Source organism: Nansenia antarctica (genome assembly GCF_963989245.1).
Source record: "Nansenia antarctica genome assembly, chromosome: 5".
NCBI lineage: Eukaryota > Metazoa > Chordata > Actinopteri > Argentiniformes > Microstomatidae > Nansenia > Nansenia antarctica.
The window spans coordinates 19914523-19938828 of NC_137690.1; the positions used below are offsets into that span (position 1 = coordinate 19914523).

General features: G+C 42.7%; 1 protein-coding gene across 2 annotated transcripts in view; it reads right to left on the minus strand.

The window, feature by feature from the left end:
• Positions 1 to 3565: 3565 nt before the first annotated feature.
• mvb12bb (multivesicular body subunit 12Bb) overlaps positions 3566 to 24306 on the minus strand; it is a 30841-nt gene continuing 10100 nt past the window's right edge. The window contains exons 6-10 of one of the 2 annotated variants that reach the window (XM_080531270.1): positions 23893 to 24006; positions 18230 to 18324; positions 8644 to 8699; positions 7942 to 8001; positions 3566 to 3921 (exon numbers count right to left, since the gene is read on the minus strand). In XM_080531270.1, the coding sequence (XP_080387396.1) occupies positions 3880 to 3921; positions 7942 to 8001; positions 8644 to 8699; positions 18230 to 18324; positions 23893 to 24006 (367 nt within the window). In that variant the 3' untranslated portion in view covers positions 3566 to 3879. The remainder of the gene's footprint in view (positions 3922 to 7941; positions 8002 to 8643; positions 8700 to 18229; positions 18325 to 23892; positions 24007 to 24306) is intronic. The other variant, XM_080531271.1, reaches the window with a different exon arrangement.

A 24306-nucleotide genomic window follows, 5' to 3' on the forward strand; every position in this document is an offset into this window, starting at 1 on the left:
GCTCATCTGGTGGCATTAAGTCTCCCAGTGTAGACGGTACTGTACCACAGAACATCTGATATTGTTCCCGCTCTCTTATTTAAACTGAGGAGTGCTCCATAAGCTCTCACTCTGTGACATAAAGGCCCAACACTCATTCTGTCTCATTCAGAGGTGATAGAGCTTGCAGCGTTATCCTGATTATTGTTGTTCAACAAATACAGTATCTGATGATAAGTGTAAATATGGTACTGTAAAGGGTCCAAATAAACGGAACGAGACTAGCGATTTTGGTGGTTGGGTTTGTTTGCTAACATCAGTCCTAGCCAATCACATCACCGTTGTTTATGACCAAGTCACACATATGAGGCATATGGCAGCAGCCTCCCTGTATGTGTCCAATCAGAACAGCATCCTATAGGCCAGGGTTAATTAGGCTGCAAGTTCTGGAGAGGTCTGGACGCGGCGCGTTGCCCCTTTGATCTCACTTGAAAGGAGTTAATTGATCTCTGTGTTGCAGGCACTTTATGTTGTACTCTCCCAGGACGACAAAAAAAAGGATTCTGACTGGTCATCTCACATATGGAGAAATATCAGAGAGAGGGAGAGAGAGGGAGAGAACAAGAGAGAGAGAGAAGGAGAGAGAGAGGGAGAGGGAGTGGGAGAGGGAGAGAGAGAGAGATCACCTCACGCTCCGCTCCATCCTTACTCAATTACAGTAATGTGGCTCACATGGCCCAGCCGCCGTGGCAGAGTGGAGAGACCGTGGGGGGAAAGGATAGCCCCTGCTCCCTCCATGAGATCACTCATCCAACCACTCGCTGAAGTCACACAAGATGGTTTTGATATCCCTCTCCCCCCTGAGTCCTGTTGGGGCTTGTTAAGGAAGAGACGCGGCGAGGACCACACGTTCAACCTCCTCCCTAAAAGGCTCAGTGGGACATTCCACTACCCGACAACATTCGCCACACAAAAAAGAGACCAGAGGCCTCCAGGTCAACTGCAATCATTACTAAACATCGTGCAACATCACCTCCCTCTACCATGCATGGTCCTATTAAAATGCACAACTCAACTCTTAAGTATAGCAATCTCATTGCTGTACAGTGTTGTGTGTAACTGCATTTTAAAACAATAAGTAATTGTTTTGAAGACAAGAAAATCTCTTACCCACAGTTGCCATATACACAGAAGCTATGATAAAAAAATATAGTTTTGGTGTGTGTATGCTGGTGCTACTGATCAGGCCCTCTGTGCAAGTGGGAGGGGACATGGTCTCTGCAGAACATCAAATGGATGTTCCTTAAAGGTACCCTGTGCTCCTATTCACATTGGAGGCAGGCTTTATCAGTGGACTGCTGGATCCCAGTCGCCTGGCCTGCCTGTCGTCCCTGCCTACCCTAGCCCTGCTCCTAGCTGCTTCAGGCAGGCCTCCAGACATCCCTCCCTGTCCCTCGCTCTCCCTGGTCACCACTGGGGAAGCAGGCCTGTCAGAGGGAGAGTGTGAGGCTAAGCCAGTCTTAACACAGCACCTCAAACCACCTCATAAATATTGGCTTCCTCTTCCAATTTCCATCCGGCAGATCCACCTCTGTCTACATACTTACATACCGCCGCTTCGTGTCATAGTCCCGGGGTGTAAGGTTAAAAATGACCATGCAACATCTGGCCAACTCCCAGAGGGCGGAGCTTTGAAGTGCTGCTCCACAGTTCAACTAAACTTCAGCAAGTCAAGTCTCGTATGTGATGTACTGTCTGAAGAGTCTGCAGTAGGCCTACTGCCAAGACCAGCCAAGTGACAGGGCTAGCTGGGGAGTTACAAATAGAGGCCTTAAAAATAGATCCACAATGTGTGTTATGCTTAGATACACAAGGGGCCAAAACGCCTTGGCTAAATGCACATGTGCAAGCCTCTTATCCTTTTAACTACACCAGGGATCACACAAAACAGGGCCGGAATGAAGGCCTTTCACTTTTTCATTTTACCGTGCGGTCTCGGAATATCATTATTATATTCTATATCATAAAGTGGAGCAGAGGGAAAAGTGAAACCATGTGAGTTCGCTTTTTGATGGGCGGCGCTGGGCATGGCTTGTGAAGGAGTGTAGGAGTGTGTAGTTCTCAGAGCCCATCTGGAGGGTTTGGCTATACTCCCTAACTCACCAGCTACACGCCCCCACAAAATTGCCCAAGCGATATGGGCCACATCGTGGAGTACACAAAGTCTGACCTGCTAAGATTCTGTTCAATCTCAATTGTTATTACCTTATGTTTACCTGAAAACCAGTGTTCATAAACGAAACAAATGAATCACTATAAGGACTGTACAGGTAAGATAATCTACAGTCGTATACCACACAGTTTTTGCAGCGCTAACACAAGCCTTCAAACTCTGGGTTCCCTTGTGATGGATCAGAGAGAGAGAGAGAGAGGACACTGTGAACCAACCAAGAGTAACTCTGCTCTTTTCTGGAATCAAGTGTTTTCTTATAAACAGTACATGTGTTTGTGCATAATTGTGCATTGGTGCATATGTGTGTGGGTGTATGTTTGGTTCCTGTGAGGGCTGTCTCTGGCTGTCACTGTGCTTTAGGGCTGACGCTGACATGGGTGTCACCTTCATAAATGAGCGTGGAAAAAAACAACAAACTTTCTCACCAGAGGATTCCTGAAACACCACTGTCGCTCTGATCTAAAAGGCAGAACAGAAGACAGCCAAAATACTCTCTGTTGGGTTGTCATCTATTGCACACATCGCTAAACACCTGTGAATAGCAGAAGTCATTAGGAATTTGGGTGAAATCAAATCAACACTGCCTACGGAATTCACAAATTCACAGAATTAGCAAGCGAGTCTAATTGAGCAGAGGCAAATCATTACATTAATGTGATTCCTGGGACTAATTACATCGGCGGAGATGAGCAAATAGGTTCTGATATCTCCATTAGTTCAGAATGACACATCTGAGCAGTTGTTAAAGATACAGAGTGAGGTATGAATTGAACTGAGTGGCAGGCCCTTGGGGAGGTGGATCCATTTCTTATGTCAGAGTGGACAGTGGAATGGAGGTGTCCAATCATGGTCAAAGAGCAGAGTATAGTTTGCCATACTGTGTATGAGTGGGAGGCATGAAGGATTTAATTTTGATCACTTCTGTGACTGGGGGCAGGAGAGAGTACAGTTTGTGGTCCTGTATTTGAGTGAATGGGAGGAGGGTCGGAAGTAGTGGCGCTCATGTCCTGAAGCTCTGCTCATTCTTGCTGCACAGCACTCATGATGGACTATGTGCACTGACTATGTGATGGATGTCAGTGCTTGATGGAACAAGTGTTCCACACATTCAAAGGGGACTACCTGACTGGGGCTGTCAGAGTGAGCAGCAAGACAGCTTCCCATTCCCCTCCAGTCTCAATCACTGCTACTGAGAAAATGTGGTGGAAAAAAAAGGTGAAAATATCCTCTGCTATGCTTACCACAGGAATATACAAGTAGAATATAAGTATGAGTATGAGGAAATTGGTGGTTCTTCAAACAAAAAGTGAATTCAAAGGGCAAACATACATATTTGTAATATATATCCTTTTAACATATTTTATTAATAAAATCATAAAACTGATACATGTACTGTACAAATGACTGTAACATTTGTATTACAGTACCTCCATTGCTCCAATATCATATCTATATAAAATCATATTACCGTAATTGCAAAATTGCCACTGAATACATCTGATCTAAGGTGGTTTGAAGCAACATTCCTGAAAGTGCTTTGGTATTGTAGAATAGAAAACATTTCCAAATGTGCTTTTCTTCTTGTTTGGCAGCTTGTCCTTGGTGAGTGTTGCTATCTCCATGGCTGTGTCAGGGCTGTGTCAGGGCTGGGTGGGACGTGGGGGCACTTACAGGGCCACACTGTTCTCCGTGCTGAAGTTGTACTCAAACTGCAATAGGAGAGATGGACACTTGAATACATGGAAACACCACGGTGAACAAGGATAGGCTACTTTATCTTCATCTGTTACAAGACACTAACTATTTCAAACATCTAATGGCAACATTAAACCTTTTTAAGATGTCAATTTCAAATATACAGAAAAAAATCATAATAAAATATTGCCTATAATAATCTAAACTGTACTGTACAAAGCACATAGGTAAAAGCAATGCAGGAAAACATCAGGGTAACAATACTAGTTGTCACTTTCAAAACCTTACAGGAGGGGGAGGGCCCATGGGTAGGACTGAAAGAACAAATGTGTGCAAATACTGCCCCCCGGTGGAATGAGATGGCCATGAAAAACACACCAAAAAGGTAGTAAGGTAATAAGGAAATCCATTCTTATTTCAAGGACAAGACTATTGAATCTACTTGACACAGCTAACCTTCTAATAAATTAAAAATTGTATGCTTTCTTGATGAGAAATACATGCTTTATCGTTTCAGTCTATGGCCAGATAAGAGTCCACAATTACAAACAATTACCACTGATATTTAATTAAAGCCAGTAAGCAGTGAAACTAAAAAGGTGATTCCCCCCCCCCCCATCTTTATCATCTCTTCAGAGCTGGGGGATGGACTCCTATCATACTTTAATACCCTACTAAACTGCAATGTTGAGTCACATCACTAGGTGCTGCTGCAAGATCACAAAAAAAAGTTTCAATTCAGTATCTAAATTCAAACAGAATACAATGGATGGAATTGGGTTTTCTCCTTACAACCAACACCACCTCTATCTTTCATCTACCTGAAGGAAGCTGCAAGTTACACAAACGTGTCACATGTCACAAGATGGTAAGTTATAATGAAATTCAGCCACGACACCTGGCAAAATAAAAAAATAAATAAACAAATGCCTGTATGTCTATGTATGTGTGTGTGTGTGTGTGTGTGTGTGTGTGTGTGTGTGTGTGTGTGTGTGTGTGTGCGTGTGTGTGTGTGTGTGTGTGTGTGTGTGTGTGTGTGTGTGTGTGTGTGTGTGTGGATGATGGATGGGGAATGGGGTGTTATCAGGGAGAGCATGTATCACTGTCTGCCACTTTTACATGCGGGCTGACAGGACAGTGACACACAGGAACATGGGCGGCAGTCACCCACATGAGCAGAGCTTCATTTCCCGTCCCTGCTCCAGCGCCAAAAATATGTGACATGTTGTCTTCATTAATTCCACCTCTATTTGGAGCTCTCTCTCTCTCTCTGTCTTTTCAGGCACACAATTTCACTCACACTACCATGCTCACACGCACACACGTGCACGCACAGGCACAGGCACACGCACGCTCACACACACACACACACACACACACACACACACACACACACACACACACACACATATAGGTGATAATGAAAAAAATAAAACTCATATACCCACACAAGCACACACACTCTCACAAACACTCTCATACACTAACTTTGAAAATCATTAGCCAGCCGCCAACAACAACATTTTTCAGCAGTGCAAACTACATAAAGACGTCAGCTCAAATCGCTTACTAATTAACACTTAAAAAGACACAAATTAGATATGCGTGGCTAAAAGCAATTATAATCTCCACAAGTTTTGCGAGTCATTTGGGAAATGAAAAGAATGCCTAATTGCTGGAACCAATATCATCTGAGAAATAGCTTAAGTGATGCCTGTTAGGAAATGTTCTTATCTGTAACACTGAATGTGATTACAACAATTTTCCTCAATTACATGTGCATATGTTAAATACCAGAAAGTATTGTACATCTCTTTTATGTATGCATCTTTAATGGAATTAGAAAATCAGTCAATTAGTGTGTGCATAAATGCATTCTATTTCCCCAAAAAAGAAAGAAAAAAAAACTTCAGCAACAACACACTGACAGAGACAGCTGGACAACTGAACTCTACTCACACTCACGCTTACTAAACACCAGTCGTCTGTTCGTGAGCTTTCATATAGGAAAGGCCTCTACTGAATACTACACTAATTGATTACCTATACTGTTTACAATTACAACTGACCTCACTAGTTGTGATATGGTACAATGATACACTGAAAATATGTATACTGTAAGGTACAAACACTGCTGAGGATACTTGCTTTGAGGATTGTAACTTCATGTGATAAAGTCTGGCACATTGGCGTTATATGATAATACAGTAGGGGATGGCAGCAGCCTAGAGGTTAGAGAGGCCGGCTAGCAATCGGAAGGTCGCTGGTTCGATCCCCACCTCAGGAGGGAGCTGCATGTGAGCTGGTGACTGGAGGGTTGCTGGCATCATATCTAAGGTGCATGCCACTAACGTTGAGCAAGGCACTTAACCCTAATTGCTCCAGGGGCGCTGACCCTGTGCCTAGAGCAAAAAATTAATTTCGTTGTACTCTGTGCAATGACAAAAAGGTTTAATCTAATCATTATGACTTAAAACAAACCAGTATGTACATGTCGGGAACATGCAGACAGTACCTCATCAGCAAAAAACGAAATGTTAGAATCTATGATATAGAATATACGTATTTGTTGCATGTAACACACAGAAATGTACGTTCCAAATGAAAGAACATAAACTGTGTTTTCACAAGTCCAGACATACAGTACAGTAGTGAGATAATATAATAAGAGGAGAAAAGTAAAAATAACACAATGGTGAGGGATGTTTCCAGTTGGAAACTAATTATCAAGCTAAGCTGTGACTTCATCCTCATCAGCCTGGCCCCACCATTAATCTTGTGCTGTCGTCCACTTCACTAAATCCTGCGTGTTACACTATCTCACATTTACTTCATCAGCTCCAGCACGGCGGTAATTAATGATTCCTCGCACCCTTCCCTTCCCTTCCCTTCCCCAGCTCAGCTCGCCATGTGTCCTGCTGCTAATCACACTCTCTGAGAGGACAGGAGAGCGAGCCTGCGGGACAAGCTGCCAGGCTGTCTCCATCAGCAGACCACAGTGGCCACACACACACACACACTCACCTACAAATACATGAACGCATAAACACGCACGCAGACACACGCACGCGCACGCACACGCGCACACACACACACACACACACACACACACACACACACAGTTTCTACTACCTGAGCTGACAATGAGCTCCATTCTGGGTGACCAAATGACAAGATGGCGACTCTGTGTGATTTCTATACCATGTGACAGAAGACAGAGCCAGAGTGCAGAACAGACACCCAGTTTGATGAGGGAGTGTTTGCTCTGTAACACATCTCAAACCCAACAGCACCTGTTCTTTTACAGTGGTCTGTCACTTCCTGGCAGTTCTGATACCAAGATATCGTGCTAATGAGAGAGAGGGGGGTGTCACTCTCTTTAATGCACACACACACACACACACGCACACACACACACACACACACACACACACACACACACACACACACACACACACACACACAGTTCTCATAGTGCTATATGCTCAAAGGCATGTCGCTTCATTTCTATAAAGCACGTATACTGATTCTCTTTTTTCTTGCTATGAACGCCTGTAGGCTACTTGCTCTGTGTCTTTATTTGCTCTGTGTGAACTTGTATCTCATTTGCAGATATGCTGCCTATAGCAAGCAGGAAGAAAGATCAAGTCAGGCTAATTGTAAGGCAACCAGAAACAATCTGTGTCTGCATTTTTCTGATAATCAGTCGCTATACAGAGAGACTGAATTTCCCCTAATCCTTGGGAGATTTTAGATACAAAGCAGTTTACTGTTAGAGAAGGACAGATACATTCAATAATGTTTCCTAAACAGGAGGCAATGGCTTCCCTGGCTCTCCCCCAGTGAGAGTTCTCTCATATCCCAGGCCAGCCCAGCCCAGCCCAGCCTTGGTCGTGCTTTAATTCAATCTGGGCTTAGTGGAGCCGAAAGGGCCCTGCCCGTCTCACACACTTAATTACAACCCCCAAGAACGTTTGCTTTGCATTCTGGGCCGACGGCGTCAGTGGCAGCCGAGCGTTGCAGCCCCTACTCACTTCCTCCTCGATCTCTGCCAAGGATTTGATCGTAATGCCCATTAAATTGACTCGCTGCATCTGAAATCAAAAGCAGAGAGAAAAAAAACAAGAAACATGGAGGTTAGGCACATGGCTAAGTAAGCATGCTTAAAATCTTTAATCCTCTCCCTCTCTGTGTCAATACAAACGGGGCTATAGTGACAGCCGCCGCCAGCCAGCCAAATGGACTGCATTGAGCCAGCTCTGCCTGGCTGCACGCATTCATCACTCCCTCTGAACGGGTGGAGAGAGGAGAGAAGAGGAGAAGAGTAGAGAGGTGAGAAGAGGAGAGAGAAGAGGAAAAAAGAGTAGAGGAGAAGTGAGACGAGGGGAGTTAAGGAAATTAGAGAAGAGGAGAGAAGAGAGAAGAGTAGGAGATGAGGAGAGGAGAAGAGGATAGGAGGAGTACAGGCTACATACAGTATGTACTCATAATAGAAGTGAACGTATATATATATATATATATATATATATATTAGATGGATAAAAGCTACACTATGTACTGTATGGATAGCGCTGTGCAGGTCATTCACACAGGCAGCACTGGCTAGACTGGATACTGCAGAAGAAGGGTGGTTCTGACCATTCTGTTAACCATAAAAACATTCAACATTACGCATCCCGCGTGACGTAAAACATTCTCATAATCATAATCATAATAAGCAAATAAAACACTCTCACCTCTCTGTGGGTGCTGGCCCATTTTTCAGAGATCATGAAGGGCACACCATCCATTGCTGAAAAGAGACAACACCATGTTGAGCAAAAGGAATCATTTCACATTATGAGTGTTTCAACCTGGCTAAACGTACCAGCAAAATACAGCAGAGCAGCCAACCCCCCCCCAACCCCCCTCAATAACAAGAAGATGAAAGCCTTTTGATTCTCGACTGTATTTGAGTACCTCCCCCCCTCCCCCCCGAGAAACCTCCCCATCCCTCTTCCAGTTTAATTACTCTTGATTATTCCGGATTCTGTCTTGTCAGAGAGATGTTCTCTTCCAAAACAAAGACACACTCAGGCTCACACAGAAAAAGGGAAAAGAAGGGAGACAAAACATTCACCGGATATCAATTTGCATGAAAATAAGCCACACTGTTCGGCAGGCAAAAAGTGGATTGAAATGAGGACTTGCCAAGAGCGTGGTGGTATAATTAGCATTTGACCAAACAAACGAGCTTCAACAGAGCTATAATTAAGCAGGCCTGTAATTAAGTGTATGCCCTTTATCATAATGATCATGGTTAAAATGGTGTGATGGCTGCCAGTTGATTATTAATGGTGTAACCCCGTACTGTATGCAACCTGCACAGGAATCAGGGTGTCACCACTGTCAGGCTAGAGAGCAGCCCTTTGTTTATCAAATACATTAGGGCCCAAATTAACACTGGGTGACAGGGGACACAAAGGGCCTCGTTTCTAGAATGAGGGGGGGGGGGACTGACGCTGCTCGGCTTCACTTAAAAACTCAAAATCAAGAGGCACACAACTTCAGGCCTCTCTCTCTCTCTCTCTCCCTCCTTTTACCCATAGTCCACCAGCCTGCTGGCACAGGAAAATGAACTGCTAATGTAACTAAAAGCTTCTTCTCATGACTCATAATGTTGGCTCTGTAGGTTTGATGTCTGGAGAATGCAACTTAATGAGAGCTGTGTCATTTTTACAGATCCTTCATTCTAACAACTTACAGTATGTGTGACCTTCTGTCTACGTCTACGTACAGTAGGGATCCACAGCACTGCACTTTCCACCCATAAATGTGCTTTTCTAATACAATGGGATCTTTGTGATCGACCTGGGACTCTCACATAATGTAATGACTACAGAACTGAGGAATATAATATATAAAATATAATATAATATGAATGTACAGTATATTCCTCAGTTCTGTAGTCATCTCACGTCCTCCATTTCCAGCTCCAACTGAACTGTACATCTGGACCATGATGAGTGCTGTTATAGGACTGATGACAGGCTAGCCTCTGGCCCCCATTTACTGTCACCCAGTGGCCATTCAAAAACCCCAGCCTTGGCATATGTGCCTCAGCCCACTCAGTGCAGGACTATTTAGCAACGGCGCTAGCTAAGGGCTATCTCGAGCAGCAGGCTGGGGTGATTGGGTGGATATGATGGCTTGTTTAAGCCCATAAAAACAAGTGAATAAACATGTGCTGCTGTGTCACAGGGAGCACCGTGAGGCAAAGAGGTAGGCGGGGGAATACATTTGAATCGATACCCAGCAATGGGCAGCAGTGCAGATTGTGGTCCTTTGATGGATCTGTGTGTAACAGACAGATGAATGTAGAGCTGAAGGCTGGAGTGCTTCTTTATTGTTCAAGGATTACATTTTAAATCAGATCTCACTTAGTATTCCCCCACCATCCATACTGGAGAGTCCATCTCACAGCCAGACGAATGGAGGAACCTAGGAGCCGATTGCACTGGGCGAGAAATGGATACCATTTCAAAAGGACCCATCCAGTAGTGGGAAGTGCTGATGCAATGTTAGTCCAATCTTCTAGCTAAGGCTCTCAGTATAAAGCATTCACTCTGCCTACTCAAATGGCCAAGGCTAGGGTCTGTTTGGACCATCAGTCAGGAAGGTTACAGCTTGAATGGAGGGAACAGCAACATGTATTTTCACCATTGGTCCTGCAACCTATTTTATACTGATGTAAACCTCAAAATGCAGAACTGAGTGTTGTCTTATCTCACCAAAGGCCATGTAAACATTTTAGGATGCTCAAATGATGACCTCCTCGCTGAAAATGACGATGATGATGTTGATGATGATGATGGTGGTGGTGGTGGTGGTGGTGAGTACAGTGGTGTTAAGGAGGGAGGGCCCCGTGGTCTGAGTGATGGTAGTGTAAAGAACGGAGTCAGCACGGCCCCGTGTGGATCATTGCCTTATTAATGGCTCCGTCAGGTGCGATGAGGAATGGCTGCATTGTCATCTCCAGCCCCTGGGCACAGACGAATGGCTGTTTCAGGACGGGTAGGGCTCCCTCGTACGCTGCGCTGAGCACTAATCCCTCACACTTCTATTGTTGGATGCACTGTCACCCAGGATTTCAACATTCCTGTACCCACCAATATACAGCATCTCCAGGGCTCTAACACACGCACGCCAGACGCACGCACGCACGCACGCACACACACAGATCTCATGTGGGCATCACGCACACGCACGCACGCACGCTTTCTCCCTCTCTCGCACGCACACACACTTTTACAGGGTAATGCTCAGACATTGACTGATGGAAGACTCTGCGTGGGTGGTTGAGCATACCTGATATTACCTGAACCACAACTCAAGAGTAACACCCAAGGAATGTTGATGAACTTTTATTTTACGCTTCACCAATTCAACACACCTGCATTGATCTGTGTCCAGAATGATCACTCAGATGAATCTGACTGACTGAATTGTGAATAAGTACACAATATTGGTTGCCATACAATCATGTCTTACGACTATAGCAGGTTGAGTATGCATGGGGGTATCCTGATCTTAGATAGTCTTAGAATAACAACAGCTCCAGAGAAATCACAAACAGGCTTATATGTTACGGTATTAACACATGTTCCCTGCACACTATCTTGCACACTAACCAACTAACCCTTGAGGATTTATTCATCTGCAGATCATTCATTATTTTTTGTTCTGACCTATACTTTAAAAAAGCAATCTTTGTGCACAATCACACCAGCAGCAGAATATTAAATTCTAGGTCTGGGCCATGCTCTTTGTCACCTTTAAAGATGATGGTGAGGGGATGATCCACAGAGAGCAGGAGGACCCCGTCTGCCCACTCACAGGCCTTTACCGACACTCTGACATGAGAAATAGAGCCCAGCCCTGACAGCATCTCTGAGACATATTGTAGTTTATTTTGTCGCCCGGGCATGCCATCTGTGCCATTCCAATAGAGGCTGTGTGCTCAGGCTGCTGCCGGAGAGAGGGCGCGAGGCGCAGGGTCCCTCAGTAGCTCTGCAGCCGCGGCAGGTCATTAGTCAAATTGCCTAATGAGAGAGAATACAAATGGCCCCCTACCCTGACAGGAGGAATTTTGGAGGTGTCAGAGCTCCTGACCCGTGCTATGAGAACAGATGATCGCGCGTTGCTATTTTCAGATTATTTTAATGACTATGGCTCTATGAACGCCATTCTTTTTCTTTTATCTTTTTTTTCCCTCAATTCCTCCAGACAGAATAGTTGAAGACCAAAAAAAAAGATCCTCTAAAGATTCTGAAAATCTCCGATGGAAAAGTGGAAGTGTTACTTTTAAATGCAAAAAGGGTTGCTGAGGATGACAACAAATGAATACATTACCGGTATTTACATCATATTTCCATATTGAAATAGAGCAGTTAGTCAAATGATATTCTGGATTTCTGTTAAAACAGCAATATCTTGTTTTGCTTAGTAGAAATAGGTTAATTTTAGCCTATGTGCCCAACGAGCTTTTACAGTAATGCAGTATCGCTACCCCTCTGACAGCTCGCTAGATAATAGATGCAAGTATGTACCAAAATAACATTCACAAACTGAAGAATACAATTGTAAAACCCCATTCTCCACACTGAACTGAGTGGTTTAAAGGATTTAAAGACACACTGCTAGTCTCAGATAGCTTGGAGGGCATGAGTATCTGTCTCAATGGTGACTACAGCTAATCATTAGCCCAGGTGGATTAGATGAGTGTCTCTATAGGCTCCTCGGGGACAGCAGTGGAGCTGCTAAACAGATTCCCAGGTTTACGGAGAGAAAGAGAGGAGGAAAAGCGGAGGAGTATTTAGCAAGGAGGGACTGGAGTTATTTTTCCATCTGTGTGACAAGCAGCCCTTGAAATCTGGTTCTGGGTAGGGAGCCAGGAGGTAGTCCCAGTCGGGCACTGGTCCATCAGTCTTCCAGAAAGTGGACAGAGCCAGCAGCACCTACCGTGATTTGGCCACAAACACTCTTGCACAACACTGATACCGTCTCCTACGTGAGGGCCAATATTTTTCAATCTCAGCAATAAGCACAAATATACACATTCACAGACACCTACAATTCTTTAAAATGCTGGCAAATGGATAATTATCAGTCTGACCCAGCATGTTGCCAAGCATTTTAAGAATTCCATAATGGGCTAGCTATGAGGATCACCATTTAGCACAAGAGTGGGACTGGAATAAACAACATAAGCAGCACATTGTCTTTAAAGACTATGTTCCGTGGCACCAGCATTGATCCCCAGCTGTGGTTGCTGGTAAATGTGCGGCAGAATCTGTGTATAAATGGGGTACGCCTTTCTGGACAAGTGTAAAAGCTGGCAGAGGCCTGACAGTAAATTGCGTGCACCGGATGGGACACAGCAGAAGGCACAATTACACAAATCCCCTCTTAATTAGCGGTTCTGTGGGCAAACTAACCCGTAATGATGCGAGGGATGTGGCGAGCCCAAAAAAATCTAACTAGAAACACTCCTCAACACTGGAGTTTGGGTCACATGGCTCTGTGCCCTCTGAAGCAGAGACTGACATGCAATCCGTTTTGATCAGAGCAGCTCTACTGTAAGGGATGATTCCCATGCTGCACTGCTCCCCCCAACTCCTAGCCCTCTCTGAGCAGCTTGCCCTCTGGACTGTGGGTAGAGCAGCAGGCCCTGCGCAGTTCTGGGTGGCGTTATTAAGTTCTCGATGCTCACAGTACCAGGCAATGTAAAGTGGCACCTCACATGGTGAGTAATGAACTGTGCCAGGGCGGAAGCAGGAGGGAAGACAGCCAGAGAGGCCTCCTTGGCAGCCACTAACCTGGGCATGAACCAATTCATCATCCCCCTAAACCAATCCACCAATGCCGCACAGCCATTTGTCATTAATTATGCTAATAAGCAGACCATTACTCTCCTGGTGAAACAGGTGACGGTTATTAGTTGAGGCCATTCTGATAGTTTGAGACATGTATGTACTGTATGCACTTGTATATATATTGAAATCTGTGGGTTAGTAGATTACAGCAAGTGTGTTTTGAGTCAGAAACAGTTTTTTTGCTTAGGATTCACAAAGACGTTCCACACTGAAAACTATGGGTTTCTTAATCATGCCCTTTGCTATGTTCACAAACACAAATTGGCACCATTGTCTCAGAGGGTAAAAAGGGTGATCCATTTGAACAGTTTCAAAGCACAAAGCTCCTCTTAGTCTATCCAGTCTGAATAGAACTATTTAATATAGCTTCTGGGAGCCCCAGATGCCCTTTTCCAAAACGACTTCATTTCCAGAATCTCATTGTGCTTTTTAAATCACACTACAGTATGTATTAGGAGATCATTAATTACGAACTTAACAAGTCAGCAGACCCATTAAAAGATCTTTAAGGCATATTTGACCATAAATCTCCTTAAACTATATTTAATGACTGGATTTTTGGGAAATATTTTTTTTATCAAGTTCTAATTAGATGTGTGATAACAAACCCTGCTGTACATAGAGGGAATGAGGGAGCTGTGACAGGCTCATCCATTGAAGGCGTCCATATCTGGGCACTGAGAATAATGAAGCACTGCTTTTATCCCAAGGAAGAATAGAGCGCAATGAGGGATGAGACTCCAGAGTCCAGTCTGGCCATTCAAAATCACTTATTTGGGTCTAATGGGGTTCTGAAATCAAATATTTCATTGGTAAATACATAAAAAATACTAAAATTAATTACCCTTTCAAGTGAACCAAGAACTGACACACATCAGTAATAGTAGTTGAAGGACTATCCAGATAAAACAGCCTGAAAAAGTTGTAATACACAAGTGATTAATAACAGAGATGATGTAATGACCACTGGCTATATTGAGGACTCACTGTGTGAGTAAGCATATTTTTAGCCCTTTCTTGCCTCACTCTCTATTGACCATAGGAATAAATCATAGATGGGTTTTAGGCAAAGAAGCGTTGCAGATTTCCATGCCTTGACACAAGCCTGAAACCTTTGGCTACATATCAGACATTTATAACAGTTTTATTATACTGGGATTGCATAGTTTAAATCCTGTACCATCTAAAGTAAAACACAGTAGTAAAACTGCTAAATACCTCCCCCCATCAATCTTCCATAAAAGATTAATTTAGGTCAATTTAGCTGATGCTAAACAGAATTGAGGTGAACTTTGGATGGACCCTGTTTGTTACAGGGGAAGAAAAACCAAACAGGGTAGTTTGAGAGCAAAGAAAAAAATACATACTGATAACTTTTATGTCACTAGGCAGAGTTTTTTTTAATCCCTCAGCCTAAAGAATTGTGTTATTCTAAAATATGGCCACACATAGTGCAGAAGCAGTTGAGATTCCTCATAGGCTGAGATTAGAGCTGGAGATTAGCACAGGCGGAAGTCCTCCTTCTGCAGAGGCTTGCCCAGCACTACAGAGGGAGATAAGATGGAACTTTTGTTTGAAACCTGATGAGAAGCTTCTTAATGAAAGTGCTGGGCCAAAAATAATCTTTTTTCTCCGTGTTAGTCAATCAAAGAATGGTGTAGTTTGGAAAAAGAGGAGAAAGAAAGTAATTTTGCATAATCAGTGAGCACCATCTGGAACAATTAACCGAATTCCACAGAACTCAGAGGATCAGTCATATTGGCTTATTAAAGATCTAGAATTATACAAGTAATAAATCCTTGGAAAAACGAAGCGTACCCCTGCCTGTCACGACTATTTTAACTTCAAATACAGTGGAATGCTTGATAAGGCTGAAAAGAGGAGATTAATATATGCAAATTATGTCGAGCATTTAAAAGCCCCCCAACAACTGTCTCGTTTTTTTTTTCTGTCTCTTATTACGGAGCTTTATGTTTTATTCATACACCAACTCACCTGTCATTTCATAAGCTATAATATTATGAGGGTATTATTAAACAGCGTAAAGTGGCGCTTTAATTGGAAAGCTCCATTGCATTTTCCAATTATTTGGAGCAAATTAAAAGCAGATGCACATAGTTTAATAAGGATTCTAATATCGGTTCCGGAAAATCAAAAATCATTGTCATCCTCCTGCAATGATATTTTGCAAACCCAAGTTAATTTAGAATCTTTTTTTTTCTCTACTCCAAAGGATGAACTGTCTCCCGTCTGTTAATTGAACTTCTTTTAATGGATAGGGAAATAATTGCGCACCATATTACGTTAGATCAAGACCAATGTCAGGATATTTTTGATTAATGCAATAGATATGTTAATGTATTACTTTTTATTAGGTTTACCTTTTTATCACAAGGATGACTGCTGAATGCAATATGATGTTCCATAGTAGGGACAGACGAAGACAAACACAAAACCAAGAGTAGATAAACTACTGCTTTATATTAAGATTCATATTTTGAATATATACACTTCTACATATAGCAAAAGTAATCTGAAAACATGATTAGAAAAACATATAACTGTATGCAGTACTACCAGTATACATGTGTTTTAATGGAAACAATGCATTCCTTAACACTTGTCATACAAAAGAAAACATGTTTCATTCTAATTACATGTAAAAACAACCTGCACCTCTGTCAATGGTACGGAGAATAATTGGCAAAGAAACTGGCCATGGATCAAAGAGAGGCTGGTGAAATAAAGAAAGGTTGGGGCTGTTGAAAACTCCATCTCTGTTAAAATGAGCTTGAACTGTCAAATGAGAGAAGGTTGCAAATTCAATGTGAATTAGTTTTTAATATTCTGGTAATAAATGTCAAAGCGCCTGCACATCACATCTGTACATAATGTGACTGAAGATGACAGATTTCTCAGACATGTTGCCTCTCCTCCCCTCGACTCGTTCTTTTTTGTGTGTTGGGTTTTTGTTTTGTTGGGAAGTGACGGAGGGTTTAATCAAGAAAGCAGGCAATTCATCAATCCTAAAGAAGGCGCCTGTACAACCCTGACAGAGCGCACATGGTTTTAGACCAACTCGAACCTGGCCAGCTGTCAACACACCACACCACACACACCACGCAGCTCACAATTAACACAAATCCGCCGTCTGCTCCGACCCCACACTTGGTCTGCAGGTCGTCACAGTGTTAATGAAGGGAAGATACTGACTCTCCCATTCACAACGTGTGACTGGAAAGCTACATAAGAATAGTATATTCCAAAGCAATAAGGCAGAATGAGAAAACCACTGCTGAAAATGGCTCTTCTCTTAAAACCCCACAAAGTGATTAAAAGAGAGAGAAAGGCCTGAAGGCTTTGTGATAAAAGAGTAGTTACTGACGGTATTGGTAAGATTACAGAGCACGTTATATGGTGATAAATGATTATTGCTGGCAGTGCACAGTATCTGCATATTCCTCATTGTCACTCAAACCCTGTCCCAACGGAGGCACAGCACACTGACTGCCACACAGCTTTGGTCTATGTGTACATCTCTGCTCCTTGAGGGTGTCACTCCACCATTACTTTAATGACAATAGCAATACAATCAAATCTTTATCAGCTTTTAATGACTATTTTACTTGTGCTTAACTGTGCAGTAGATGCCCATAGAAATAAACCAAAATGCATTTTTGAGGTAAGTTATATACATTTAACATAATTTAGATTACGTAAAAATCTACATAATAAAATGGATTGAGTATGTATCTGTCAAAACCAGTAAGGAGAGACACAGTGTGTGACAAGGATAACTGGGATAAATGCATAGCCTCTACTCTGGAACAAGAAGAATCTTCACCACATGGTGTCTCTCTCCAGCTGGATAAAACCTGCCTTCTCCCCTCACCTCGTCTGGGTTAGTGGCTTCCCCGTAAGTACAGTGTCTCAGCCACTGCTGACTGTAGGGCCAGACAAGGTTTAAACTAAGATCTGCTTCAGTTATAACACTTCCCTTGCTATTAGTATTATTAAGAGAGTATTCAACATGCATTTTGACTATCAGAAAAATACGCAAAAATAAGGTAGATGGGAGAGGTAAATGGAAGCATGTCTGTGATGAATCATCTTTGACAGCTGTTAAATGTTCTCAAGTGTAATGCTAAGCTCCTTTGGGAAGCAGTGTTCACTCTTTCAGATAAGCACAGCTCTGTAACCGTCAGTGATGAAAGATAGACAGATTTGTAGATCAATTACCACAGAGGAGGTCTCTACTGATTGGTGGAGATTAAATACCTTTATAACGACATATGGCAATAAACACTCAAATGCCCTGATTCTGGGATGAATACAAGTTCTAAGGGTTTAACATAGCCTACACATTTGGTTCAGAGACAAAGCTTAACTAAAAGTGTGTTCATTTTACCTGATATGGTGTACAGACTGGAGCTCTGGTGCTCATTGTCAGGCCTGCTGTTGCCCCTCCTGTAGTGGCTGCTGGGAAGCATCTCAGATATTTGCCTGGAGGAGATAAAGCAGCCATGCCATGTCAGTCGAATGTACCACAACATTGAAGGTGACATTTCTCTGAGATCAGGAGAAGGATGCAAAGGCGTGGATTCAGTGTCAGGAGGGGAAGGGATTCGCAGGGGCAGAAACCTCCTATTCCATCCCATCATCCCCAAGACACCCCCATCCCCTTCAAGATCAAACAGAGCAGTGATTAGGACCAGACACAACTGACAGAAGACGGGCTGGATGTGAAGACAGGTGAAATAAAAGCTAACCTGTGCATGAGCTGCCCAGGGGGCTTGGGTAGACCTTTAATGATGTGGGTCTGGGATTAGAGGCTGGTTAGTGCTAAAGGAACTGAGATTCTATTATTCAAGGGAAGTCTGTTTTTACCATACCATGGGCATGTATTACAGAAAACAGCATGCAATGCACTTCATGGGCAGTTGGAGCTAACAAACCGTATAAGATTGCAATACTCATCAATCAAGCTATCATGAATTACACCCTGTGACTCACCCCCACTGATCGATAAATCCACAGCAAACGCTAGGAATTTCTCAGCTTCAGGAGAGCTGCATAATGTGACTTTGGACATGCTTTGAAGTTAAAATGAGCTCCTACAGAACACTGTAAAACACATCGTAGCAAGGTGACGCTAGTTGTTGACTACAATATCATAATGGTAACGTTACATATCCTTGGTAAGAATCAAGATTTCAATTATGTTTTATAACTTAACAAGGTTAATTTTCTTTTAAAAAACCCAAAGAGGTGTTCAAACTAGATGCTGATGTCTATAACGTTCAATAAATGAGTCATATGGATGGAAGAAGGAGATATGGTAACTGTGAGAAAGTGTCGATTCATAATGTGTTTATGAGTGTGTGTATGCACAATTTGACCTGTTTATGGATATGATAATTAATCTTAGGGGGATGAAAAATACATTTCCAAAATTTAAGACTAACCACATATCTGCATATTCTGAGGGCAACACTACATGAGTTGTGGCTATTGTACGTTTCTATCTCTTTTGATGATATAAATAAATGCAATAATTTCCATCAAGAGCAATAAAACAAGCTCCCTGACAGGTTGTGGTATTTATGAGTTGAAGCCTACAACTCAGATTTATTTGCCATGATAGGGTCGACTTTCCCTCTGTTCATTTACATCAGCATTTGGCCATGTTAAATCCAGGCCAATGGTGAATTTTTAAAAGGTTGGCATCAATCTTGTGGATCCGATTGCCACATTTAATGAAGACTTCCCTTACCTTGCAAAGGTTGACTCCAATACTGAAAAAGGAAGGGACATGTCTCTCGAAGCATTGAGACATTTCACAAACACAGATAAACTGGAGGGAGATTGTTTAGATGCTCTTTTAAAGAAAAGGACGTCTCAGTTCATGATACAGTAAAGCATTGAACAATGAACAGATCCACTGAGGTACACACATGTAAATTAAGCATTCAGAGAAAATCGACATTGAGACATTCATTTGTTGAAATATCATCAATTTGATAAGGTCAAAATGTGTAGACAGGCCTGTGAAAACGGTGTACTCAAAATGGTATCACCTGTAACTTTACACGAACAAAGTGCCTCACACAGAAATAAGTGATTCACTCTAACTGCACTGAAAATACAAACAGACATTGCCATAGGCCATACTGTAGTTAACCCTACCACACCAACCCACCCTAATTAGCCTTCAACAACCTGGATTGATCACAACAAATGCAGGAATGAAGTAAGGATTAAAATCTAAGAAATGGGGTCCAATTTCATTCAGGTTGAAACACAAAGAAAACTGTCACAGTCCAAATTCTGTGATTTCTAAACATCACCAATGCCTAGGGTAACATATGGCAAATCAATTACATGTCTAATTCTTAAAACAAAAACATGGCAAGTGTATTGCTACATAATCAACAGCAGCGGTTGGGCTCAGATTATGTTGGCCACCAGAGTTTTGACAACAATTAATCATCATTCTAGGAAATGAGAGCCATATTGACACTTGTTCCTAATTTGAATATTTAATTACAGTGTAGTTCCTCATTAAATTACTGTAAAACTGGGAACATAGCCTGAAAGATTTAAGCAATTACAACTCTTAACCCAAGAGCCCATTGGCTTAGTGAAACCAATGTGAAATGAAATCACAAATGTATACAATATATGTGCATAAAACTCACGTCACTTTGAGCTAGCTTATATTTGAAGATATTTAAGTCTGAATTCCACTGAAAATGTATGGTTTTATGTATAGTTGTAGAGAGTGGGTGGAGAAACAATGGGGGGAAAAAAGGAAAAATGAAACTGTCTATCTGAAAATAAGAGGACAACATCTGTTAGACAGTGGACAGACAAGTAGTAGTCTGCGGAGAGGCAAGATGAGGATAAAAATAATATCAGTGAAGAGCCTGAACTGCGATAGAGGGAGTTGGGAGCTCTTGTTTTGACACTCATCCAGCCTCTTCCATGACAACATCTCCACACCTTCCTCAACGTGGAGACAGACCTGCTTTGCAGAGGCTGCTTTCTCACCCATCATTATCTTCCTTTAAGCTTTATGTCAGGTGCTGAAAAGAAAATCTGCCTGAATTCACAGGAAATCACAGTACACTGAGCACATCAGATCTTATTTGAGGATTCTATCGTTAGTGGCACCATTCTGCATCCATTTGCTTGATTCGATATGCATTTGAAACTTTGTAGGATTTCACAAAGTAAAGAATAGGAGTGCCTTAAAAAAGGTGTGATTGTGACATTACAGCTGGGAGCTCTGTCAAAACAGCCCACAGACAATGACAATGCCTCCCTCCAGAGTAATGCATAGTGAGAGAGCTGGTTAACCAGCAAGGAATAGGGACAGATACAATGGCACTGCACAGCTGGGACACTGTGGAAAGTGTCAAAGGGAGAGGAAAGGACAATAGCAAACTTATTGGTATGCATGCCAATACTGACATTGAGGTATTTTTTTTTCTCAATTATATTGTGTGACCTCTGTTTGATACAGACACTTGAATGAATAATGGTTTTGAAAACAGAAATCATTAAAAAATCTGCACAGTTACGGTATGGGAAAGATATTGGCCACAACATTTTTATTGTTAAACCATTTGATTTAAAAGTGTCCAACACTAGGCTATTATTCTAACAGAAATGTCAAAAACCTTGATCTGAGGGAGAAAAAATAAATCGCAATATTAGCACAAGGCTAATTTATGCCACCAGTCGGTCTAGAGGTCAGATATCAGCCTCAGCCATGACAGTTTGATCAGGAGAACAAATGGTAGTGCTGGCAAGGAGGAGAGGTGGCTCTATAGTGGACGTATTAAAAGTCTGACCGGACGGCACAGGTTTGCCACATTAGGGAGTCAGGAACTGGCCAGCCGGCCCCTCTCAAGATGGAAAGCAAGCTGAAGTGGTTGACACCAGGCCAAAACTATGAATTAAAGCAGGATGTGGTGGCAAGTTGGGATGCTTCAGACAAAGCTGTTAAAAGCCACCGTTCAAGCACATGGGAGTCAGGTGGATAACAAAGCACTCTTTTAGTTTAGCTACTGGCCCGACCCAACATTCAGGAGGCTCCAGGTTATGCAAAGCGAGGCCTTTAAGCTTGTAATTGGGATGCTTTTTATAGAATTGGAACAAATCTGATGCAAACAGAAACAAATATTGACCAAAGTAGAAGCCGACCCTGGTGTTTCAATTTAAATGAGATGTGAGGAGAACTCGTCCATACATGACAGTATCTGCACATGCTGGAAAAGTGTCTCAGTGGGGTGAGTCAGGACACAACTCTAACAAGCTCCCGTTGCCTGAGGCAACCCAGCATTTGTAAGGGATCACCAACATGTCATATTACAAGGGTCATTAAAAATGTACACTTTATTGACTGTGTTTAAAACCTATATTGCACTGACTGTAAAGGGCACTTACATTTCAGGGGTGTCATTCTCCAACGCACAGTCCAAAAGCATAATGTTGTTATAGATAGCCCCAAGGAGGCATAGTGCTAAGGAGGAAATTCTCATAACCTAAATATGGATAAAAAGAATGTTCAAGTGAGACTACCAAAATGTTTTCCACAGGAGTGATTTGAATAGCAGTTACTTACTGCTGAGGATATTATTTGCAAAACATTTGATAAATAAAGGCCATACTGTACATGTGGTCAAACCTATTGTTTAGTGACATGTGTTTATAAGGATAGCTCTCGCCCTGTGTGTCTGTGCATTGTGGATGGATATGCACTAAAGGAAGACTCACACCCTGGCATGAATTTTAATGTTAATACAAAAACAGGAGCCTGTGATCTCAGCAGGCATCAGGAGGAGGGTGTGTTGCTTCGAGGTGCAATTTATTCGTACCCTAACGTCACCAACTTGAAAGTGGGCTTCAAAAGAGCTAAGGTTTACCGGTAACAGTCAAGGGGGTATACAGCCTAGGCTCTCGATCGTTGAGACATCAAACATTATTAACCCCCCAAATATTTGTGATTCACACAACACTAAGGCTTTTGGATCTTCACTCTCACAAATCTCGATTTTCACTTTAAACAAGTTAAATTTTGATGCTCTCTCATCATACACAGGTGCCATATGAACACTGCAGTGGAGGCTGGTGGAGGTATAAATCGAAGGACGGGCTCATTGTAAAACATGGAATGGAAGCAGGAATGGTATCGTTTGATACCATTCCTCATTCCATGCATAACAATGAGTCCATCCTCCGATGTTTATCTCCATCAGCCTCCCCTGGACCACTGGCTCACCTCCTGTTAGACTCTCGACTCTGACCAACACTGTGGACACTGTTACATAGTTCTCCATACTGGGCCTCAAACATGCCGAGGCACAGCACTTCAAACTGGCAACCACATTGATACCCCTGCCAAGGCTTCCACTCCACCACCACTCAGAAGGAGCCTCGATTGTTTATTTACAATTTGCTCTGGAAATCCCCAGCACTTCATTGAGATAAATAATTGAGCTGTTGGAACTGGACGCAGTACAAAGGCCTGCTCGTATTCTCTGAGAGCCCCGGGCAGGGGAAGACTGTGCAGCTGAGACTGGGGGTACACTACGGCGTGGCAGAGATCTCTGTGCTCTCCTCCCTTCCTCTGCAGCTGTCGCTCCCTCTCCAGGATACATTTCTTACCCCTTTGTCTGCACACTACCACAGCACTCCTGTCACCACAGTCAGAGAGCGACCCGGCTCTCCTCCTGGGACACAGCACAAATAGCAGGAGTTTAGCCCTTGTTGAACTCATGTTCCCATTCAGAGGGTCCTGTCTTTCCCTGTCTTTCCAGTGCTCCCTCGCCGCACCTCTGTCCAGACACGACCATCCCTGCGTGTACTGTGAGTTCGAGCAAGTGTCAATCACTTCAGAGTCATAGATCACACCAGCAGCTGACTGAATCACAAATAACCTACCTTGAAACTAGAGGGACAACAGAACTAACATTTTTCAACTGAAAACACTTGAAATTAAACAACATGGTGTTGTCGCTCATTTGTACCAGACAGCATTATTACTTAGAATACAACATACTATACCTTGTTGTGTTGGGCATTAGTTCATAGATAGCGGTGGTGTGCTCTTCCTGTGATGGATGCTGTGTCTGGGGGATGTTCCCCATCCGGTACCAAATCCCCATATTGTTTAGCTCTCTGTAGGAGACACATGCAAAAGAGAGCTCCTCATTTCAAGAGTAACACTGTCACAAGAAACTAAAAACAACTTTTAAAAAGTAACACACATTCAAATACAATTCAGAAAAAAAGCTTTAAACCGTGCATCTATTTCAGCCCTGTGGTGATATTACTGTTGGTACTATTGGCAGTTTGTGCACTGCTGTTTGTGTCTAGGCTGGTGCCTCTAGCAAGCTGCGGGCACAGTACGTTTAGAGCAACACAGGACAGCAATCCAGTTCATTAAAGACCATTGCCAATCAGAGAGAAAATACAGTG